This window comes from Rhinolophus ferrumequinum, chromosome 7 (assembly GCF_004115265.2).
Source record: "Rhinolophus ferrumequinum isolate MPI-CBG mRhiFer1 chromosome 7, mRhiFer1_v1.p, whole genome shotgun sequence".
Classification (NCBI taxonomy): domain Eukaryota; kingdom Metazoa; phylum Chordata; class Mammalia; order Chiroptera; family Rhinolophidae; genus Rhinolophus; species Rhinolophus ferrumequinum.
Window position 1 is genome coordinate 27,052,358 of NC_046290.1, and position 19,199 is coordinate 27,071,556.

Below are 19,199 nucleotides of genomic sequence, written 5' to 3' on the forward strand. Positions count from 1 at the left end.
TTGACCTCCCTTCCCAGCACCCAGATGTTGCGACTCGCATGTAAATAGTGTGAGAAATAGTCCACTCGGAGCAGGAGGCAGTGAGGGAGAGATGCTGGTTTCAGAGCTGGCCCCCCTGGATGCCGAGTTCACGGCGGCTATGAAGGTGCCCGGGAGAGCACCGGCTTCCCAGGCTCCCTGCCGACAGCGGCCACTTGGCCTGAGGCGCCGGGACCTGTTTCCACGACTCCCGCCGGAGCAGGGCGGGGAAGCCGCGGAGAACGTCCCCACGCGGCGCGGTGGGACCCGCACAGCCCGCAGCCCCGCCCTTCCAGCTCAGCTACCTCCAGGCGCAGAGGAGGGAGGGCGCGCCCCGCCCCTTCCCATCCGACCAATGGGCGTCCGGGCCGCGCAGAGTGTCCCCGCCTCCGCCAGGGAAACTTGAAGCAAGAGAAAAGTTTGTACAGAGGCTACAAGGGCAAGAGCGCAGCTCGAGACCCGGCATCCCGAGAGGAAGAAGATGAACGGTGTCAGGTCAGAGCCTCTGGCCCAGAGGACCTCAAGCCGCCAACAGGGCGCCAGAAGCGGCCTCAGCGGCAGCCGCCAACCCCAATAACCGCTCACGCTGCCCAGGATTGTGGAGGAGAGCGGCCCGAGCCGGGGACTGAGGCTCAGTGCCACCTGCGCGATCGACCGCACACCTGAGGGCTGGCCGCCCACGGACGGGACTTGCGGGCTCCGCAAAGCTTGGATATTCTTGGAAGGAACGGAAAAATAGCAAGAAAGAACGAAAGAAATCCAAGAGCAGAGTTCACTGACCCATGCCACTGCCCTTCTGGTTCCCCAGTTTTTTGAAAGCTGTACACTGACTCCAGTTTCAGAAAATTGGCAGCCACCGAGACCCGGCTCTGAGAAGGCAAAGACTTGGCAAGCTCCACATTGCGCGGGAGGAGGCTAAGGGCAGGTTAGAGGAGTGTCCAGGGCATCTGAGGCTTGACGCTGGGGGCTCACGCTGCTACCACCGCCGCGGTCACCGCAGGTGAGATGGGGTTGGCGGGGTCTGGGCAGAGAGCAGTGGGTGGATGTCCCAGGAGCGGAGCCAGGGAGAAGAGAGCGCGCTCTCCAAATTGTCTTTCATAATTTGTTTTCCATGAGAATTTTGACTCAGAATCTGTCGGGAATTAGAGCGAGCCACTTTTCCCTTGAGATACGTCTTGTTCATCTTGGTAGTGAAGTTGGGTTTGGGCGAGGAAGAGAGAATGGCAGTATCAACTTACAAATACTAATGCCAGTAGAGTGGTACTGCTGGCAAGACGTATCCGAACCTGGAGATTTCGGTAGCCGCAGGTGGCAAGTGGCTAACAATCCACAATGTAGAATCGAGTTGCTCCCCTTGTCTCATCAGCATATTGTTTCTTGGGCGCGGGTCTGACACCTTGCAAGTCGTAATTTCCGCTTACCGCGCCTTTGTCTCTCTCTTACCACCCCCAGACCCAGCCTCACATTTCAAGACTCCGTACCACCAGCCATGGCCATGTCCACACCTGAGACCAATGCGTCCGCCTCCTTCAACCCGAACAGCTCGGTGACCATCCCGGCGGTGATGTTCATTTTTGGGGTGGTGGGCAACCTGGTGGCCATCGTCGTTCTATGCAAATCGCGCAAGGAGCAGAAGGAGACGACCTTCTACACGTTGGTATGCGGGCTGGCGGTCACTGACTTGCTGGGCACATTGCTGGTGAGCCCGGTGACCATCGCCACGTACATGAAGGGCCAGTGGCCCGGCGGCCAGGCGCTGTGCGAGTACAGTACCTTCATCCTGCTCTTCTTTGGCCTGTCGGGCCTCAGCATCATCTGTGCCATGAGTATCGAGCGCTACCTGGCCATCAACCACGCCTACTTCTACAGCCACTACGTGGACAAGCGGCTGGCGGGCCTCACGCTCTTCGCGGTCTATGCGTCCAACGTGCTCTTCTGCGCGCTGCCCAACATGGGCCTCGGCAGCTCGCGGCTGCAGTACCCCGACACCTGGTGCTTCATCGACTGGACCACCAACGTGACGGCGCACGCCGCCTTCTCCTACATGTACGCGGGCTTCAGCTCCTTCCTCATTCTGGCCACCGTGCTCTGCAACGTGTTGGTGTGCGGCGCGCTGCTCCGTATGCACCGCCAGTTCATGCGCCGCACCTCGCTGGGCACTGAGCAGCACCACGCGGTCGCCGCCGCAGCCTTAGCCTTGGCCTCTTGCCGGGGCAATTCGGCTGCCGCCTCCCCGGCCCCGCCGCGCCTCAGCGACTTTCGCCGCCGTCGGAGCTTCCGCCGCATAGCGGGCGCCGAGATCCAGATGGTCATCCTACTCATCGCCACCTCCCTGGTGGTGCTCATCTGCTCCATCCCGCTGGTGGTGAGTGGCCCCACTCGGCCCTTCTCCCGCATCCACCTCCCTCCTGTGGCTCCCCCTTGCCCTCTCATGCCTTGGTAGTGGGCATGGCTCCTGCAGGTGTCTCCTCCTGGTCCTGGCTGAGATCGCCAATCTCGGCTTCTCAGAGCTGACCGAATCTCCTTTCAGGTCGCCTCCCTAACGAGATGTAGTGGGTGCTTTTCCCCTACGTCCCCGAATTTCTTTCCCCGAAAGCCTAGTTTCCTTTCAGTCCCGGGACAGTCCCTACCCCTTGCTGCCTGACAAGGGCCTTGAGCCTTCCGGGAACTCCTGCCTTTCTGTCAGATGTGGAGGGGAAACCGCTGCAGTGTGACTTAGCCCATCCTCCACGCTGTGAACAGCAGAATTCAAACCGTCAGGGGTGGTGATCTCTTTTGGTGTACATCATTCCCTCCAGCAGTAGGATTTGGGGTGTTTTGATTTATGTAGGATTTGGGGGTTTGGATTATATAGAATTTAGAGCTAGAAGACATATTAAATGCTTTTTAGTCTAACACCCTCACTTTCCATAGGAAGTGACTTGCTTAAAATAATCTAGCAGAACTACACTGTGGAGCTAGATTCCCTATTCTTTACCATGGTGTGACTGGGAGAACGTCTCACTGTGGGTAGGGGTTACAGTTCCAAAACAGGGCATGGCCCAGACTCAGGCTGCTTCCTTCTCTGTAGTGACCAGAAAAGCAAGGTTTCTCAGGGGTGCTATTAAGGGCAGGCTGATGGACATGGGTTATTGAATATGAATTCTCAACAACTGAGAAGTGCAGTCTAAACTCTGTATCTTGTGATGAAACAGACTTCTCTTACTCTAAACCCTGTAGTATTACATCATGTCTCCCTTCTAGAATGCTTCTAATTTTGGCTTTTGTACAGTGTGTGTGTTTGAGTTTTGGTACACTTCATTTTTAGGACATCACCTTCTTTTAAAATTGCGTCTGGATTAACTTTTAAAATGTTATATAAGCAGTAAGGTTGAAAGCCTATCTAGTTCTCTACTTTGCCTGTCATTAAAATGAAATGCACCAGAAACCAATGGGCAGATGCATAATGCTTTAGAGTATCTCTTAAAAGCAACTAGTTCTGAGTTTTTTCATCTCTCAAAACACTGCATTCCTGGAAATTCTAAATTACCAACTCAAGAGGTGACTTCTTTCTTATGCTAATTGGGAGCAAGAGAAAATAAATGTAATGGTCTGTTATTCCTTTCTTTCCCTTATTAGTACTGTCCAGGGATATTTAATATAAAAATATTATATTTCTGATAAGAGTGACTGTACATGGAAGGAACTTAGAGGTGGCTGAGAGCCAGCATACAGTAGCTTCTTGCCAATTTGTATAAACAGAAGTAAATATAATTGGCCAGAAGGGCCTCTAAACCATTCCAGGACCCAATATAATTTACAGAGTTAAGTCACACTTGAGCCACATAAATATATTTTACTATGTGTAATGGCAACTCAGAATAAAGTGAGATTTTGGAAGAGATGACACAGCTCCTGCTAGGGCTCCCTTCTCTGGCCTCTGCCTTATGTTTTACAGAACCATAAATGACAAAGTGAGTGGTTGTTATTTACAGAATATCCACTTTAAAGAACAGAGGAATTAGAACTGGAAGATTAGCAACACACACGTACTTTTTAAATGTGTTGTAGTTGCAGGTAAGCATGTGAAGCTATTGATTATACAGTCACAGATGAATTGTTTTCTTCCAGCATCTAGAGAGGCATAAAATGCATAATTCATCTTATTGGCTGAAGTGGCAGACCTGGCTCTATGGTGCAGGGGGTCATTTATCAAAAAGCCTTTGAAATTATTGGAGAAGTTAGAGGCAAGAAATTATGCAAGCTACATTTGTGGTTTGCAAATTCACCACATTTTAACTAACATATACTGTCCATTCTATATAAAGTCCATAACATGTAGTAGATATTAAGTACTTTTACCCTGAAAATTGAAATTGGCTCAGTTAAGAACTAATCACATAGGGAAGCTCTAATACACCTTTGTAAGTAATAAGGAATCATACAAGTAGTCATAGCTTCAGTTTTTAGCCTTTAGTTTTGGCGACCAAAATCTAATTTCAGAATCAACTGAATTGTAAATGAATGATATGCAATAAAGTCATTATACTATCTATCCACCCACAGTTTAGCAATTAGTGAAAGGAGTAAAAGGGAAACTTAATCCACAACTATAGACTTCCTAGGCTTCCTCTTCCAACTCTCTTGGATTTTCATGTTTCTCATATTCCTATTGTTATTTAAGCGTAAAGTTTCTGAACTCTGACATTTAAAACAGTCGGACCTATCTTCAGTTCCAAGAAAACGAATGAAGCATCTCTTTTCTTAACTTTATCAAGTTAGCTGCTAATCCTATTTGACGAAAATCAAACCCTTCTAAGCATTTAAAAACTTTAGGAAGGCTAATAGAGCAAATATAGTTTACTTAGAATTTCAGAAAGCTTGATAAAATATATAAGGAAAGCAGGCAATCACTAAGAAGCAGCCCAGTTTTTGTCTTTTGGAGACCAGAGAAGGAAAAACTACAGTGGCTCTTAAAGAGCAGTTGATAACTGAGTTTAGCATAAGTAAATTTTAATTTGTTATCCAATATACATATGTTTCTCAAATAGAGCTTGGAATGGAAATTTGAGAAAGGTTGGGAAATTAGTTGTGGATACATGGAACTGTGCTGAACTTGCAAACTTTTATAAAGGGAGTCATAATCAATGAACAGAAGGTGTGAGTGCAGTCTACAAGGATCATTTGACAAGATTTAGTGGGAAGGTGGTTCTTGTCATTTTGTCTATTCTTCTGTTTATATCCAACCTCTGGATTTTTTTTTAATACGGAAGAAGCTGAAGAAATGAAAGAGTATACACTTAAGATAAATAAAACGGATTGCATTTTTTAGAAATATGCAAGCACGACAGCCTCATAAGGTTTGGCATTAAACTGTAGCTAGATCAACTTCTGGTGCCTAAGTTTGCCATTACTAATGTTAAGATAACAATTATAAGCAAATCTTTTGCCTCAGGGCTAAACAGTTAACTGTAAGATTTGGAAAGGCATCCCCACTTCTCCCCCTCCCGCGCCCCAACCCCCAGCCTCCCCACCCCCGCAGATAAGGTTGTGTTTATTGCTTGTTTCTTTTATTTTCTTTTTTACTTCCTCTGAAGTAACAAGTATTCATCTCTGTTAGGGGTAAAATGGCCAATTTGATTAATCTTCTGCCTGAAACTTAGGTCTTTAGGAAAATAGCTTCCTGTGAATGTTTATTTGGTTGCTTACCATAAACTAATTGTATAAAGCCTTCACCAGCATTGCATCAGCAAAGGTTTATTAGGGCAGATGAAACCTGCGTAAATAGATACACTTTGGTTTACTGCAGGCAACTGGAAGTGGAGTCATAAAAACAGCTGATGGGATTTCAGATGAGTAGAAATCATATCTATAGATAACAAGAGTAATGTCATACATACTTTGGGTACTGTTACAGCAGACCCTGAAGGATTTGATTATTTTTCAAATAAATTTGGCTAAGTTTAAAAAATAGCAATTCCTAAAAGCAGTTTTTTAGTCATAACATAAAATTGCAGACCTGTTAATAGTACCTTGAAAACTGCAGGGTAACATAAAAGTAAGGTGTTTCCACATGGGGGGGGTACCTCATTGAAAAAAGCTCTCAGAAGTCAATAGGGCTGGCCAATAGTTTCACTCTTTCTGCACTTCAATTTCCTCAACTGCAAATGAAGAATTTCTATTATCATGCAACTTACCGGGTGGCTGTGGGTGACTCCTAGTCTAAGGCTCTTTTCATCATGCTTTGCTGACCTGCCAAGGCTTGGTTTTATTGAACTACTATTTCCTAACGAGATGTCTTTTCCCCAGAGCCAAAGTGATTCTTACAGTCTCCTAGTAGAATGTTGAAAGTTAGAGTTAAAAAACAAAAACAAACAAACAAAAAAAACTTCAGAAATAGATTTTCGATGTAGAGACTGACCTGTAGAGATTAAGTAACTTGCCTGCAATAACTGGTCAGTTAGTGACCCAGAAGGAAGGAGAACCGAGCTCGAAGCACCCAGTCAAGAACTCCACTATCCTTTACTTAAAGATACATATTTTTTTGTCACTAAAAAAAAAAAAAAAAGTGGTAAGAATTTCTAGTAACAGCTGTGTCAATTTGGGACTCTTCCCAAGTCAGATAACTGAGCACACACAGATAATTCCTTTTATGTGCTTGAAACAGAACAAGTAGCATACACACACAAATCCAATTACAGGATCTTCTCATTTGTTGGAAAGCATTTCTACCTTGACAGTCAGTTACTGAAAATCAGACTAATCAAAACGTAATCACTGTTTTTCAATTAACCATTCCCTGCCAACAGGTTAAACAGGAAGTGCGTGTTTTTGATACCATGACATTAACTGTCCCCCAAAGCTACCTCTTAGCTGTGGTTTTCAAATTACTGATGTATTCCACAGTGGCCAAGTTTCTACATATGCGTTACCAAAAAGTGACGACAGCCAACAAATATGTTATATTATAAGGAGCAGAGCCAGCATCTGAATAGAGGTTGGTTTGATTCCAAAGCTTGGGTGTCTACAGCATATAGCCTCCTTATAGCTTTGCTGTCATCACATCTTCTGTTGAATTTATCATAGTTTCTCCAAGTTATGTTCCTATGCTTCTGCACCCTAATCTCTAGTCATCCTCAAGAAGTTGAGAATATTGTAATGTATGCCAATATTAACAATAAACCACAAGCATAAATCTCTAACTACTAAAATATAGACTGACTTCTAAAATTGCAAGAGATTATATTTGTTGTTTGTATTCGGTGAATTTTTTTATGGTGTGTTTTTCCCGACGCAGAGGTTCTGTTTTATCAGCAGCACACTCTTCCAACACTGTAAACTGCCTGAACATGTTTATTTGTGTAAAATATAGGGCCTGTTGGACAAGAATTCCAGAAAGTGCTTTCGCCCACCCATATGATATTGAAGTGCTGCTGCGCATATTTCCATCATAATCCAGGGTTTTGCCTTTTGGGAAGAGCAAATCAAGTAGCCTGTAAAGTGAGACAGATTGCTGTATTTTCAAACATTACTTACTGCGTGGAGCTTTTATTCCTTTTTGTCTTTTTTTTCCTTACTTCAAGTCACTCTTCATTGAAAACATACTTCAAATGCAAGCTCATTCACCTTGATTCTTTTCAAATAATTTAACCAACTTTTGATCGTGTTTTTGCCTGAGTTTGGGATTTTGCTTTTCCTACTCATCTTTTTGTCACCCTGTGAACGTCCCCATTACTGAAACAACATTAAGCAACTAGGCTCAGTGGCTTGTGTTCATTGTAAGCTCCCCAACCCCCACCATGGAACTCTAAAATAGGGCTTCTTTGGTTCTCTGCCTTTATCTGCCTAAAAGCAGAGCATAAATTTCCCTTTGTGAACATCGCCTAACTTTCCTCTCTCCCTCCCCTGGACCAGGATGAGGAAGGAGAGTGACCTTTATCGTGAGAGACAGAACCAGTACCAAGATGAGCCTGCATAAATCTTACTAAAAAATAAATAACTCTTATCTTCCATGAGGTCTCCCATGCATTTCCTAGTTATGTTCCCACAATTGACCTCTCTTGATGCTCAAACCCTCTCTTCTTTGTTAAGAAGGGTATATAGATAGGCTCACAAGTCTGCTTCTTTCATTTACTGTTTTGTGAACTTTTATGCATGTAAAAAATATTAATAAATTTGTATACCTTTCCCCCGTCAATTAATTAATAAAATAGGGCTTCCTATCATTGCCTTCTACAGGAGTCAAAATTAATTACTGCTGTGGATGAAGTGAGGCTCAGAGATAATTCTTCCCTTGCCTGCCGTCATCTTTGATTATGAAAGCCCATTATTAATTTTTTTATAACACTGTGACTTTTCTAAAAGGTTGTAGGAATTTAAAAAATAAAATGCTACCCTCTAATACATTCCTTTAAATAGCTACAAATTTCATTCCTTTTATATCCATTTTAACTGTTCAAAACTTTTCCTCCTTTCAGTAGTAACCATGTTTTCTTTGAGATAGTGGTGGGAGAAACAACCAGCAACAAAACATGTAAGTGTTAAAAAATATCAGAAATGCTAAGTTTAGACTTAACCAAGATTCTGTTCTAAAAGAGGGTTTTAGAGATTAGGGCTGTGGGACATTTCTGGGGAACCAAAAAGTCCCAAGTGGAGCAACACTGCCACCTAGTGGTTGCAAGTCTCAAGTTCACACAAACCCTGCTACAGGTTTGTTTCTCGAGCCTAGTACACACACAGAGAGGACCTGATAATAACAGATTTAATCCATCATTCCTTTTATCCTTCGAAACATAGTATGTGATATGAGTAAAATGTAAGCCTCGTGCTTTTTACTAGTAATCCCATTGCTAGGAAATAACTGTTAAACAGAAAGCCAGCCAACATAGAGGTCATCTGGAGACCTGGGGCCCAGACCAGAGTCGGCCACCAACAGAGCAGGGAACCTTGATAAGTTCCTCAAAACCTCTGTCATCTGAGAATAGACCCATAGACCTAAAGGAAATTAATCTCTCAGTGCCCAGGAACAGGTGAGAACCTCAGTAAATATCATGGTAGGAAGAAACCAAGCAGCTTTGTTTCACTAGATTTTGTAAAGCTAGAAAATCAGTCCTGCTTATTTTTGATAGTATCATTTATCCCCAGCAGAGTTTCTAAAAGTATTTTAAGAGAAGTCATCATATACTCTCGTTCACTCTATTTCAATTTTTATTTAGCGGTTTTCCAAAGATCAAAGTATTAATTTCATCTAAATTAGACCCATTTCATCACTGTATTTTATGAGATTTACAAGACCATAATCCCTTACCAAAATATTTAGGACCAGATGTGTTTTAGAATTCCGAATTTTTTGGGTTTTAGAAAAGTAATTTAATAACATATTGTATAACAATGTAATATCTCCATCAGAACTGAGACAGTACCTCTGGAGCAAAACATAGGAATATTCATACCAAGTGGAGTCAACAGAACTATAATAGCCTCATAATCTCGTCAGTTCAGGCTTTGCTGCCAAAATCACTTTAGGTCACGTTTTGCAACCAAAAACCAATGAATAACAACAGAAGAACAGCAAGTGGACAACAATAACAATTTCTTGATTGTGGACCTGTACCCGATGAAGGTCTAAATTCCAGTTACGGAAGAAATAGATATACAGTGACACCTCATTGATCTAGCATCATCTAGGAGTAAGTTTCATATGAGTTGAGTTTTACAGATTAATGAAATTTCTTTAAACAATTTCTTTAAAGTTTTAAACTTTCTCCTTTTATCCAAATGTTATAAATCTTTCCAAAAGATCCCTACTCTTTCTTAATGATTCATACACCGTGAATATTATAATTATACTGTTAGGGAAGGTAGCAATCTCCTCAAGTCTTGTTAAAGTTAGAGATATCCACCCCTAGTTAAATGGCTCCAGCTCTGCTTTTGTGAGTTCTTTCTCCTTTTTATGGTTTTTATGCATCCTCCTGGGCTGAGACTCGCCTCTTCTCCCTAACCTAAAATAAGTACCAAAGGCAAGTAATAATTATTAAATAATTACTAAAGACAGGTGGTAATTATCATTAAACCATTATTTTCATATGAATTACAGGTGAGATTTTTATGTAAAAGGTCCTAGTGGAATTAGAAGAGCTAGACTAATAATAATACCTTAAATAAGAGTAATTTATATATATATATATATATATATATATATATATGTTTTTATTGAGATATAATTGACATATTACTTTCAGATGTACAACATAGTGATTCTATATTTGTATATATTGTGATATGATCCCAATAAGTCTAGTTACCATCCATTGCCATAGATAGTTGCAAAAAATTTTTTTGATGAGAAAGAGATCTCTTTAAGGGTAAATTTGAGAGTGTGCATTTAACAGGGTGCTTTTTTCTCTCGTGGATAAAATGATACTCTTCCTTAAGTTTACACAAATTCATGGTCTCTTCGTTGAATCATTTCAAGTTCCCAGGAGTTGGCATATCATTTCATTCTTTCATGACTGGACATGAAATTAGCTCTACTTGAAATGTTATATCCTTCCTTCTAAATTTAACAAACTCCCACTCATCCATCAAAACTCAGTGCACTAATTCAAAAACAAAAGTTCAGTGCAAGCTTCCTCTTCCCGGGGAAGCATCTTCTAATGCGCTCCCATTCAGGTCCGGAGTAGCTGTGCCCTCTGAGGACATACCTCTCCCATTTTATTTCCTATCACCCCAGCAATAGTTGGTCTACCTTCCTGTCTTATACACTATAGGTTACTCACTGCCCTCAATAAGTTTATGGCACTTAATGGAACTCTTTGTGGCCAGAACCTAGCACAATGCCTAACACAATAAGTGCTTACTGTTAAATGATTACATGCATGCAAAAATGTGAGTGAGCAAATATTTTTAACTGCCAAAAATAAGACCCCAAAATAGCAAACAAGTTGTTAGGGTCTCCTTCTGTTTACTTCATTGAAGCCGTACCTGGCCGGTAGTGGGCTGGCAGATGTGCCTCTTGCTTTCAATAGGTCAGACTGCACTAGAAGGAGCTGTCATTCCTGCTGGTATGTCGAGTGCTCCTTTAGCACTTGGCTATTTACTGGCTCAAATGCCATACAAGCACAAAGGAGTTGATTCTGATTGGAGTTTCAGGATGGAGTCACTGAGTGGCAGCTGTTAAGCAAAAATATAGTTCAAAAGCAGCACGGAGCCATTGAAGGTTTAGCAGCTGAGTAGCATAATCAGATCTGCATTTAAGAAATAATCTTGTGGCAGTTTGGAGGATAGACTGGAAAGGAGAGGAATTGGAGGTGGGAAACCTAGTTTCCTGGCTGATACAATAATCCAGATGAGAAACGCAATTAGAGGGAGAAGACTGGGACAGGTTTTTGAAGGAAGAGTTGATAACACTAGATGATGATTATCACTGGGGAACAGACTCAGAGAGAAAATAAAAACTTCTCTGGTCATTCTGGATCATAGGAGATTCAGATGTTGGTTTAAACAGTATATTCCAGTATATTCTTCCTAGTCTCTAAAAATCATCTCTGGGCTCGTCTGTGATGACTCGATGGTTACTTGACTTAACAAAATGAATTTCATTTAAATATATAAAATGGCAACTAGGATAAGGGAAATCAATGGCTATAGGAAAAAAATTGATACTTCATTAGAATTACAAAAGCTTAAAAGCACTCACAGAAATGAAGTTAATAAAATGCTTCTCAAGGGAACTTGATGCATGTTACCTGTACACACGTTGCATTTTTATATGCCATCTTTGATCTAGGAAAGATATTCATAAGTTACCAAAATATTTAAAGTTATACTAACCCAAAACATAAATGTGATTGTACCATCAGCAGTTTTTCTGAGGCTTCTGCTGTGTTTCTTTTTTCTGACACTTATTACCAGAAAAGAGGGCAGTTACCAAATGTTGCTAAGTTCGACATTGCGTGCAAATGTTTCCCCAATTGTTTAGTGGTAAAATCTAATTGTGGGCGTCTCATTTTATGCAGGTCCGAGTGTTCATCAACCAGTTGTATCAGCCAAATTTAGTGCGAGAAATCAGCAAAAATCCCGATTTGCAGGCCATCCGCATCGCTGCTGTGAACCCCATCCTGGACCCCTGGATATATATCCTCCTGCGGAAGACAGTGCTCAGTAAAGCCATCGAGAAGATCAAATGCCTTTTCTGCCGCATCGGTGGGTCCCGCAGAGACAGTCCGGGACAGCACTGCTCGGACAGCAGGAGGACTTCCTCTGCCATGTCCGGCCACTCTCGCTCCTTCCTGTCCCGGGAACTGAAGGAGGTCAGCAGCACATCTCAGACCCTCCTTTACACGCCAGACCTCAGCGAAAATAGCCTCGGAGGCAGGAATTTGCTTCCGGGTGTGCCTGGCATGAGCCTGTCCCAAGCAGATACCACCTCCCTGAGGACTTTGAGAATCTCTGAGACCTCAGACTCCTCACAGGGGCAGGACTCGGAGAGTGTCTTACTGGTGGACGAGGTTGCAGGCAGTAGCAGGGCCGGGCCTGCCCCAAAGGGGAGCTCCCTGCAAGTCACATTTCCCAATGAAACACTGAACTTATCAGAAAAATGTATATAGTAGCTAAGGAAAGAAATGCAGCACTGTTTCTGGAAGCTTCCACTCCTGTGCAACAGACACATAAGTGACATGTTTAGCTGTGCTCAGAAGGGCTCCTTTTGTCCTGTGACTCACTTTAGAGAACATCTGGTTTTTGAGCACTTTTCAGACAATCAAGTTGATTCACGTGTCTCCTGAAGTCTGAAACACATTGGTTGCCAGCTCTCTGTGACACAGGATTTCAGTCACAACTTGATCGCTGGGAAGATCTACCTTCAGTTTTCTACTTGACACGAGGATGGCAGAAGTTTTGCTGTTTTCATACCATCACGGGCTTTGTATCTGGCACACAGCAGAAGGCCAGGTATGGAAGGGCTGTAGTTCAATAAACTATGAGGACTATGTTATGGATGATTTAAGTGTCTCACTAAAGCATGAAATGTGAATTTTATTGTTGTAAATATGATTTAAGGTATTTAAAGTATTTTCTTCTCTGTGAGAAGGTTTATTGTTAATACAAGGTATAATAAAATTATGCTAACCCCTCTCCTCCCAGTATAACCAGCTGAATGAAGTTGCAGGTGTTAGATTTTTTTTTCACACACAAGTTCAGGCCAAGGTGTTGAATATTCACAGTGACACTCATATGTATAAAATGGATATAGATTTTTAAAGAAGAGTTTAGCACTATTAAAAGAATAAAGAAAAATAGCTTTTAAGACATGAAAATTACAGTCCAAAATACTGATGTTCTTACCAAACTATGTGTAACGCATAGTGAAAATTTTTTAGAGATGGCTACATGTGTTTATCCAGAAAACTGATTTCAGGAGAATGTAACCTGCTGGCAAATGTTTTCTACTTTTGTCCCCATGAACTGGCACTTTTTAAAATGTAACAAATTTTAAAAAGTCTAATGAATAACCCATAGTTGAAGTGTACAATAGAAAAATAAAAAGTCTAAACAGCTTGTTTTCCCCCTGAAATTGTGCATAGTTTTACTTTCCTAAGGAATGATACAGAATTATCCTTTAAAATTTAAGAGGAAGACAGGTTGCACCATAACGGCCGATACTTTGAGCTGTGAGAGGATTGGTTAAATTAGCCTTTCACAGAGGTAAAGAGTCTAAGATAAGAGGTGCTGAACCTGGGCACATAAAGGTCATCTTCTAACAGTTTTGTGTCACACCCAATAATGCTGTACACACATTTGGAGGAAACTTTCTCAAAGAAATATTAAGCATGTTTTGTTGCTTAAAGTGTTTTTGTGAATTGCCTGGTTGTGAAATTCTGAGCCTGATAGTGATATGGTTTTGCGCAGCAATTGTACCAACTGAAATTATTTTGGAGATTATAATAAATACACTCAATCTGAGTTCCATATCCTCAGTTTTGGAGAACTGCGTGATTTTTGTTCATTTCAAGTCATCTTCTGTATCTTTTTCAATTGGAATATTTAAAATTTTTTATTTTGAAATGTGAAATTTAGAGAAAAGTTGCAAGAATGTGGTGCAAAGCCTTGGATCCACTTAGTGAAAATGGTATTTAGAAACCACGATCTGGGTGAGAGCCCTCCTCAAAATCACTGGTTTATATGGATGGTGGGGGAGACACTAGTACTTCCTGCTAATAAGTTCTCTAGATCAGTGCTTCCCAAACTTGGGCATGTATCAGTGTCACCTGGAGAGCTCTAAAACACAAACTTTCTGATTCAGTAGGTCTGGGATGAAGGGGTGTATACATTTCTAAAAAGCTCCTAGACGATGCTGACACTGCCAGTGTGAGGCTACACTTCGAGTAGCAGTAATCCCCCGGAGCGAGGTCATAACACGCTGTTCACAAGTTTTTAAAGAGATTTTTGGATGATGTCAGAAAAACCTAACTGTCATTTTCATAGACCTGATGGAACAGTGATTCTCAGCAGAGGTAGGGATAGCTCAGAAAACAAGCATCTGGCTCAAACTTCTACAATGTTCTATTTCACTTAATAGAAATAGTTCTTTTTCCCCAACTTTTGCTAACCAATGCCTAAGAAATAATATTTTTAGAGAATATTTTACTGTGACTGGTTTTTGTTTTTCTTCCATGTATACCAACGAGACAATACCTAGATTTACACACACACACACACACACACACACACACACACATATATAAAACCATATTTCCCCAAAAATCAGCATAGCCAGACAATCAGCTCTAATGCATCTTTTGGAGCAAAAATTAATATGAGACCCGGTCTTATTTTACTATGAGACCGGGTATAATATAATAAATATAATAAATACCAGGTCCTATGTTAACTTTTGCTCTCAAAAGACACATTACAGCTGACTGTCCGGCTAGGTCTTATTTTCGGGGAAACACGGCATATACATGTATGTATATATGTGTATATGTGTGTGTATATGTATACATAAACATTATAAATATAATGTTCATCACCCATGTTCATGGGGGAAAAACAAAAGCCTCATTCACAAATTAGCATTACTAATACTCAGGGCAAAATCTCACTCATCCTTTACTTCAGGTTCACCATCCAGAACACTGATTCTGGCTTATTCTTTTTTTTAATTGAAATATAATTCACGTATTATAAAACTCATCCTGTAAATTATTTTCGTATGTTCACAGAGTGCAACCATCACTGCTAATTCCAGAACATATTCCTCATCCCAGAAAGAAACCACATACCCATTTGCATTCATTCCAGTCATACAATGCGTGGCCTTCACTGCCTGCCTTTTTTCACTTAGCGTATTTTCAGAGTTCATCCATGTTGTAGCATGAATCAGGACTTCATTCCTTCTTTATAGGTGAATATTTCATTGTCTAGATATGCCACATTTTGTTTAGGCTTCGGTTGATGGGTTGTTTCCACTTTTTGGCTGTTAATAATGCAGATAGGTGCATTTATGTACAAGTTTTTGTGTAAACATGTTTTCAATTCTCTATATACCTGGCAGTGAAATTGCTGGGTCATAATGATAACTATATGTTTAATGTTTTAAGAACTGCCAAACTATTTTCCCAAGTGGCTGTACCATTTTACAGTACCACCAGTAATGTACAAGGGTCCCAATTTCTCCACATCTTTATCAATACTTGTTATCGTCCATGCTTCTGATTATAGCTATCCTAATGGGCATGAAGTGGTAGCTCACTGTGGTTTGGATTTGCATTTCCCTAATGACTAATAATGTTGAGCATCTTCTCATGTCCTTAGTGACCATTAGTATGTCTTATCTGGAGAAATGTCTATTCAAATCATTTGCCCATTTTTTTAATTGGGTTGTATGGCTTTACTAGTTTGCTAGGGCTGCCTTAACAAAGTACCACAGAGTGAGTAACTTCAACAGAAACGTATTTTCTCACAGTTCTGGAGGCTACAAGTCCAAGATCAAAGTAATGAAAGGCTTGGTTTCTCCTGTGGCCTCTCCTTGGCTTGCAGATGGTCTTTTCTCTGCGCCGGCATCCCTGGTGTCTCTCTTCTTATAAGGACACTAGTCATATTGGATTAGGGCCCACCCTTATGACCTCGTTTAATCTTAATTATCTCCTTAAAAGCCCTATCTCCAAATGCAGTCAGATTGGGAGTTAGAGCTTCACCTATGAACTTGGGAGGGGACACAATTCAGTCCACAACAATATCTTTATTTTTGAGTCTGGCTTATTATTAAAAGAATAGCCAAGGAAGAAAAACTCCAACATTGTTCGTCTTCCACACTTATTCATAAGTCTTACCAGCTCTGTTATGCAAAGATGGATTCTTGTTGTGGAAAACATGTTCCAAACCATTTAGAGCTTCAAATTTTCTGTGCAAGAAAGTTCTGATTGTCTAACTGGCTGCTGTGAAATTTTACCTGGTTCCAACAGGATATAGCAGACAGGTAATTTTAACATGATCTCATAATATCTGACAATCTAATCAACCAGGTCAAATATGTTAGAAAAGGTTGTAAGATTGTTAGAGCTATTAAGGGTACTTTGACCAGAAGGCCATGGAATGCAAGAGTTTTTTCCCAAAGCACAGTGACTTCTCTCCACAAGTTTCTTACTGGAGCCACAAACACAAAGGGCCATGGAAAAATCCAGGCAAATTTGTATTTAGTGTTGGCTATGCCTTTGGCCATAAACCTTAACCCAGAAATACTCATTTTCACTAAATCACTTGTACTAGTTTCAGAACAACACAAGCCATGAAATTTGCTCTCTTCCACCACTCCCCCACCAAACCTGAGCCTAAGATGCTGCAAGTATCGTCTCGTGATTGTTCTCCAGGTACACCAGAAATGAAACCAGAGAAAAATGGACTCCTAGCAAGAGAGAATATTTGACTCTTATAGGCTACAAGGTCAATATACAAAAATCAATTGTATTTCTAAATAAAATTAGGAAATGAAATTTTAAAAATACTCTTTGTAATAGCATCAAAAAATAAGAAATATTTAGGCATAAACTTAAAAATATGGGCAAGACCGCTTCACAAAAAACTAACAACAAAAATTACGAGAAATTAAAGACCTAAAACAATGAGTTATAATACCATGATCATGGATTCAAAGATACGACATTGTTAGATGGCAATTTTTTCCAAACTAATTAATAGATTCAACTCAATTCCAATAAAAAGTCCCAGCTGACTTGCATGTAGAGAGAGACAAGTTGATTCTAAAATGTATATGGAAGGGCAAAGAAACTAGAATAGAATAGCAAAACAATTTTAGTGTGATAAGACAAATTTAGAAAAATCACACTGATTTTTAAGACTACAATTTTTAAGCTAGTAATCAAGACAGGGTATTGGCAGAAGAATTGACATACAGATCAGTGTAACAAAATACAGAGCACAAACTTTCAATACACGGTGACTTGATTTTCAACAGATGCCAAGGATTTCAACTGGAAAGGATAGTTTTTTCAATGAGTAGTGCTTGAATAAATGGACATCAAAAAAACAAAACAAAACTTGACCTTTACCTCATACTACACATAAAAATTTACTTGAAATGGATCACAGACCTAATTGTGAAAGCTAAAACTGTAAAATATCTAGCAGAAAACAAAATTTTTCTGATTTTAGAGTAAGCACGGATTTCTCAGCATAAAGTACAAACAAAACAGAAAAAGAAAAATTGGCTTCATCAAAATTAAAGACTTCTTTCTTCAAAAGGTATCATTAAGAAAACAAAAAGGGAAGTTACTCAATTTTCTTGGTCTCTCCCATACACAGGAAGGATACGTGTCATTTAACTTTACTTTTTCTCCTGCTAATCTGTCTCGTATTAATTTAATTATTAGTCTAGCCAGAAAAACACAGGAAGGCGAGAAAAAAATTATTTTTCCACCCTGAGTTTTGGCAAGTCAGTCAGGAGAACTCACTGGCTGAGATGCTGCTTGCTTCTGAGAAACTGCTGCAGCTGAGAAATCTGACAAAAAGCTCGCAAGAGGACCACATCAATTACAACTGAACTACAGAACAACTACCACTGAGAATCACCTGAAGTCTTGCTGAACCAAAGCCCTACAGCTACGGACATACACAAGAAGCCTCCTCGAGGCTGGCAGGAGGGGCAGAGACACTGAATAGGCTGGTCTCAGAGCCACGTGTGACCATTAAAAAGAGGGAGGGATATCTTGGCTGCAGAGGTCCCTCCGAGGAGCAAGGGGTCCCAGTCCCACACCAGGCTCCTCAGCCCAGGGTTCCAGTGCCAGGGAGAGAAGTCTCCGTAACTTCTGGTTGTGAAAACAGTGGAGACTGTGGCTGAGTGAGGAGAGCAGCTAGAGTCCTAGGTGCTCCTCTTAAAAGAACCGCGCACGGACTTACTTGCTTATGGACTCACTCTCTCTGAGCTCCAGCACTGGGGGAGCAGCTTGAAAGGCACCAGGGACATACGGGGAGAAACTGAATTGTCTGGCTTCGGTGCAAAGGCTGAAGGAGCAACTTTCGCCCGGATGAAAAAGCTGGCGGAAGCCATTGTTTCTTTGTTGAGCCCTCTCCCCTCCCTGCGTGCAGACGCTGTATCTGAGTCTCCATCAAACTGGCTAACACTCTTCATCTGCCCCAATTTAGTGATTTCCAGGGACCCCACTACACCCAACTTTTGGGCGCACCCAAGCCGCTTACAGTGGCTTTTCTGTACAATCTGTCCGCTCACACTGCAGACTTTCCTAAAATCTCTCAAAGGTTCACAAAACCTAAACAAGCAGCATCTGGCTTCAGCATGTCCTATATCTCTGGCTGAGCAGCCCTAAGCCCAGCAATAGGACAGTCAGCCTCAGTTCGCAGATTAGTCCCTCGAGGAACCTCTAAGCCCAATGCAGGCTGTGGCCATCTGCGGATTGCGTTGTGGCTCATACCAGGTGGCCCTGGGCAGAGCACAGGCTTCAGCTAAACTTTGCCTGCAGAGGTTTCCCCCAGGATACCCCAGGCTGGCACACCCAGTGGCCAGTGTCAGACCCAGCCAAAGCATCACCCAGCTACTTCCAAGGACAACACATCCAAAGGGCAGACTGGGCAGGCACCAGAGCCCCGCTAAAGTCAACCCTGCTCTGTAGGGTCAGCCCTTGCACAACAGCTCTTCCACTGTAGTCACCGCCAGTCCTCACAAC

The 19,199-nt window shown here is 41.6% G+C and overlaps 1 protein-coding gene across 2 annotated transcripts; it reads left to right on the forward strand.

Annotated features, from left to right (window-relative positions):
* Positions 1-404: 404 nt before the first annotated feature.
* PTGER4 (prostaglandin E receptor 4) lies at positions 405-13,973 on the forward strand. Of its 2 annotated transcripts, none has more exons than XM_033110572.1 (3): positions 405-1,018; positions 1,471-2,383; positions 12,015-13,973. In XM_033110572.1, exons 2-3 carry the CDS (start codon positions 1,508-1,510, stop codon positions 12,603-12,605), a joined length of 1,467 nt encoding a protein of 488 aa, XP_032966463.1. In that variant the 5' UTR covers positions 405-1,018; positions 1,471-1,507; the 3' UTR covers positions 12,606-13,973. The 2 variants fall into 2 exon arrangements, with proteins under 2 accessions (XP_032966463.1, XP_032966464.1); XM_033110573.1 differs by having other exon boundaries at positions 1,477-2,383.
* The last annotated feature ends 5,226 nt before the right edge of the window (positions 13,974-19,199 follow it).

Coding starts and splice junctions, on each gene's coding strand:
- PTGER4 (XM_033110572.1), top strand. CDS start 1,508: ATGGCCATGTCCACACCTGAGACCAATGCGTCCGCCTCCTTCAACCCG. Junction 2,384..12,014: donor TCTGCTCCATCCCGCTGGTG/GTGAGTGGCCCC, acceptor CATTTTATGCAG/GTCCGAGTGTTCATCAACCA.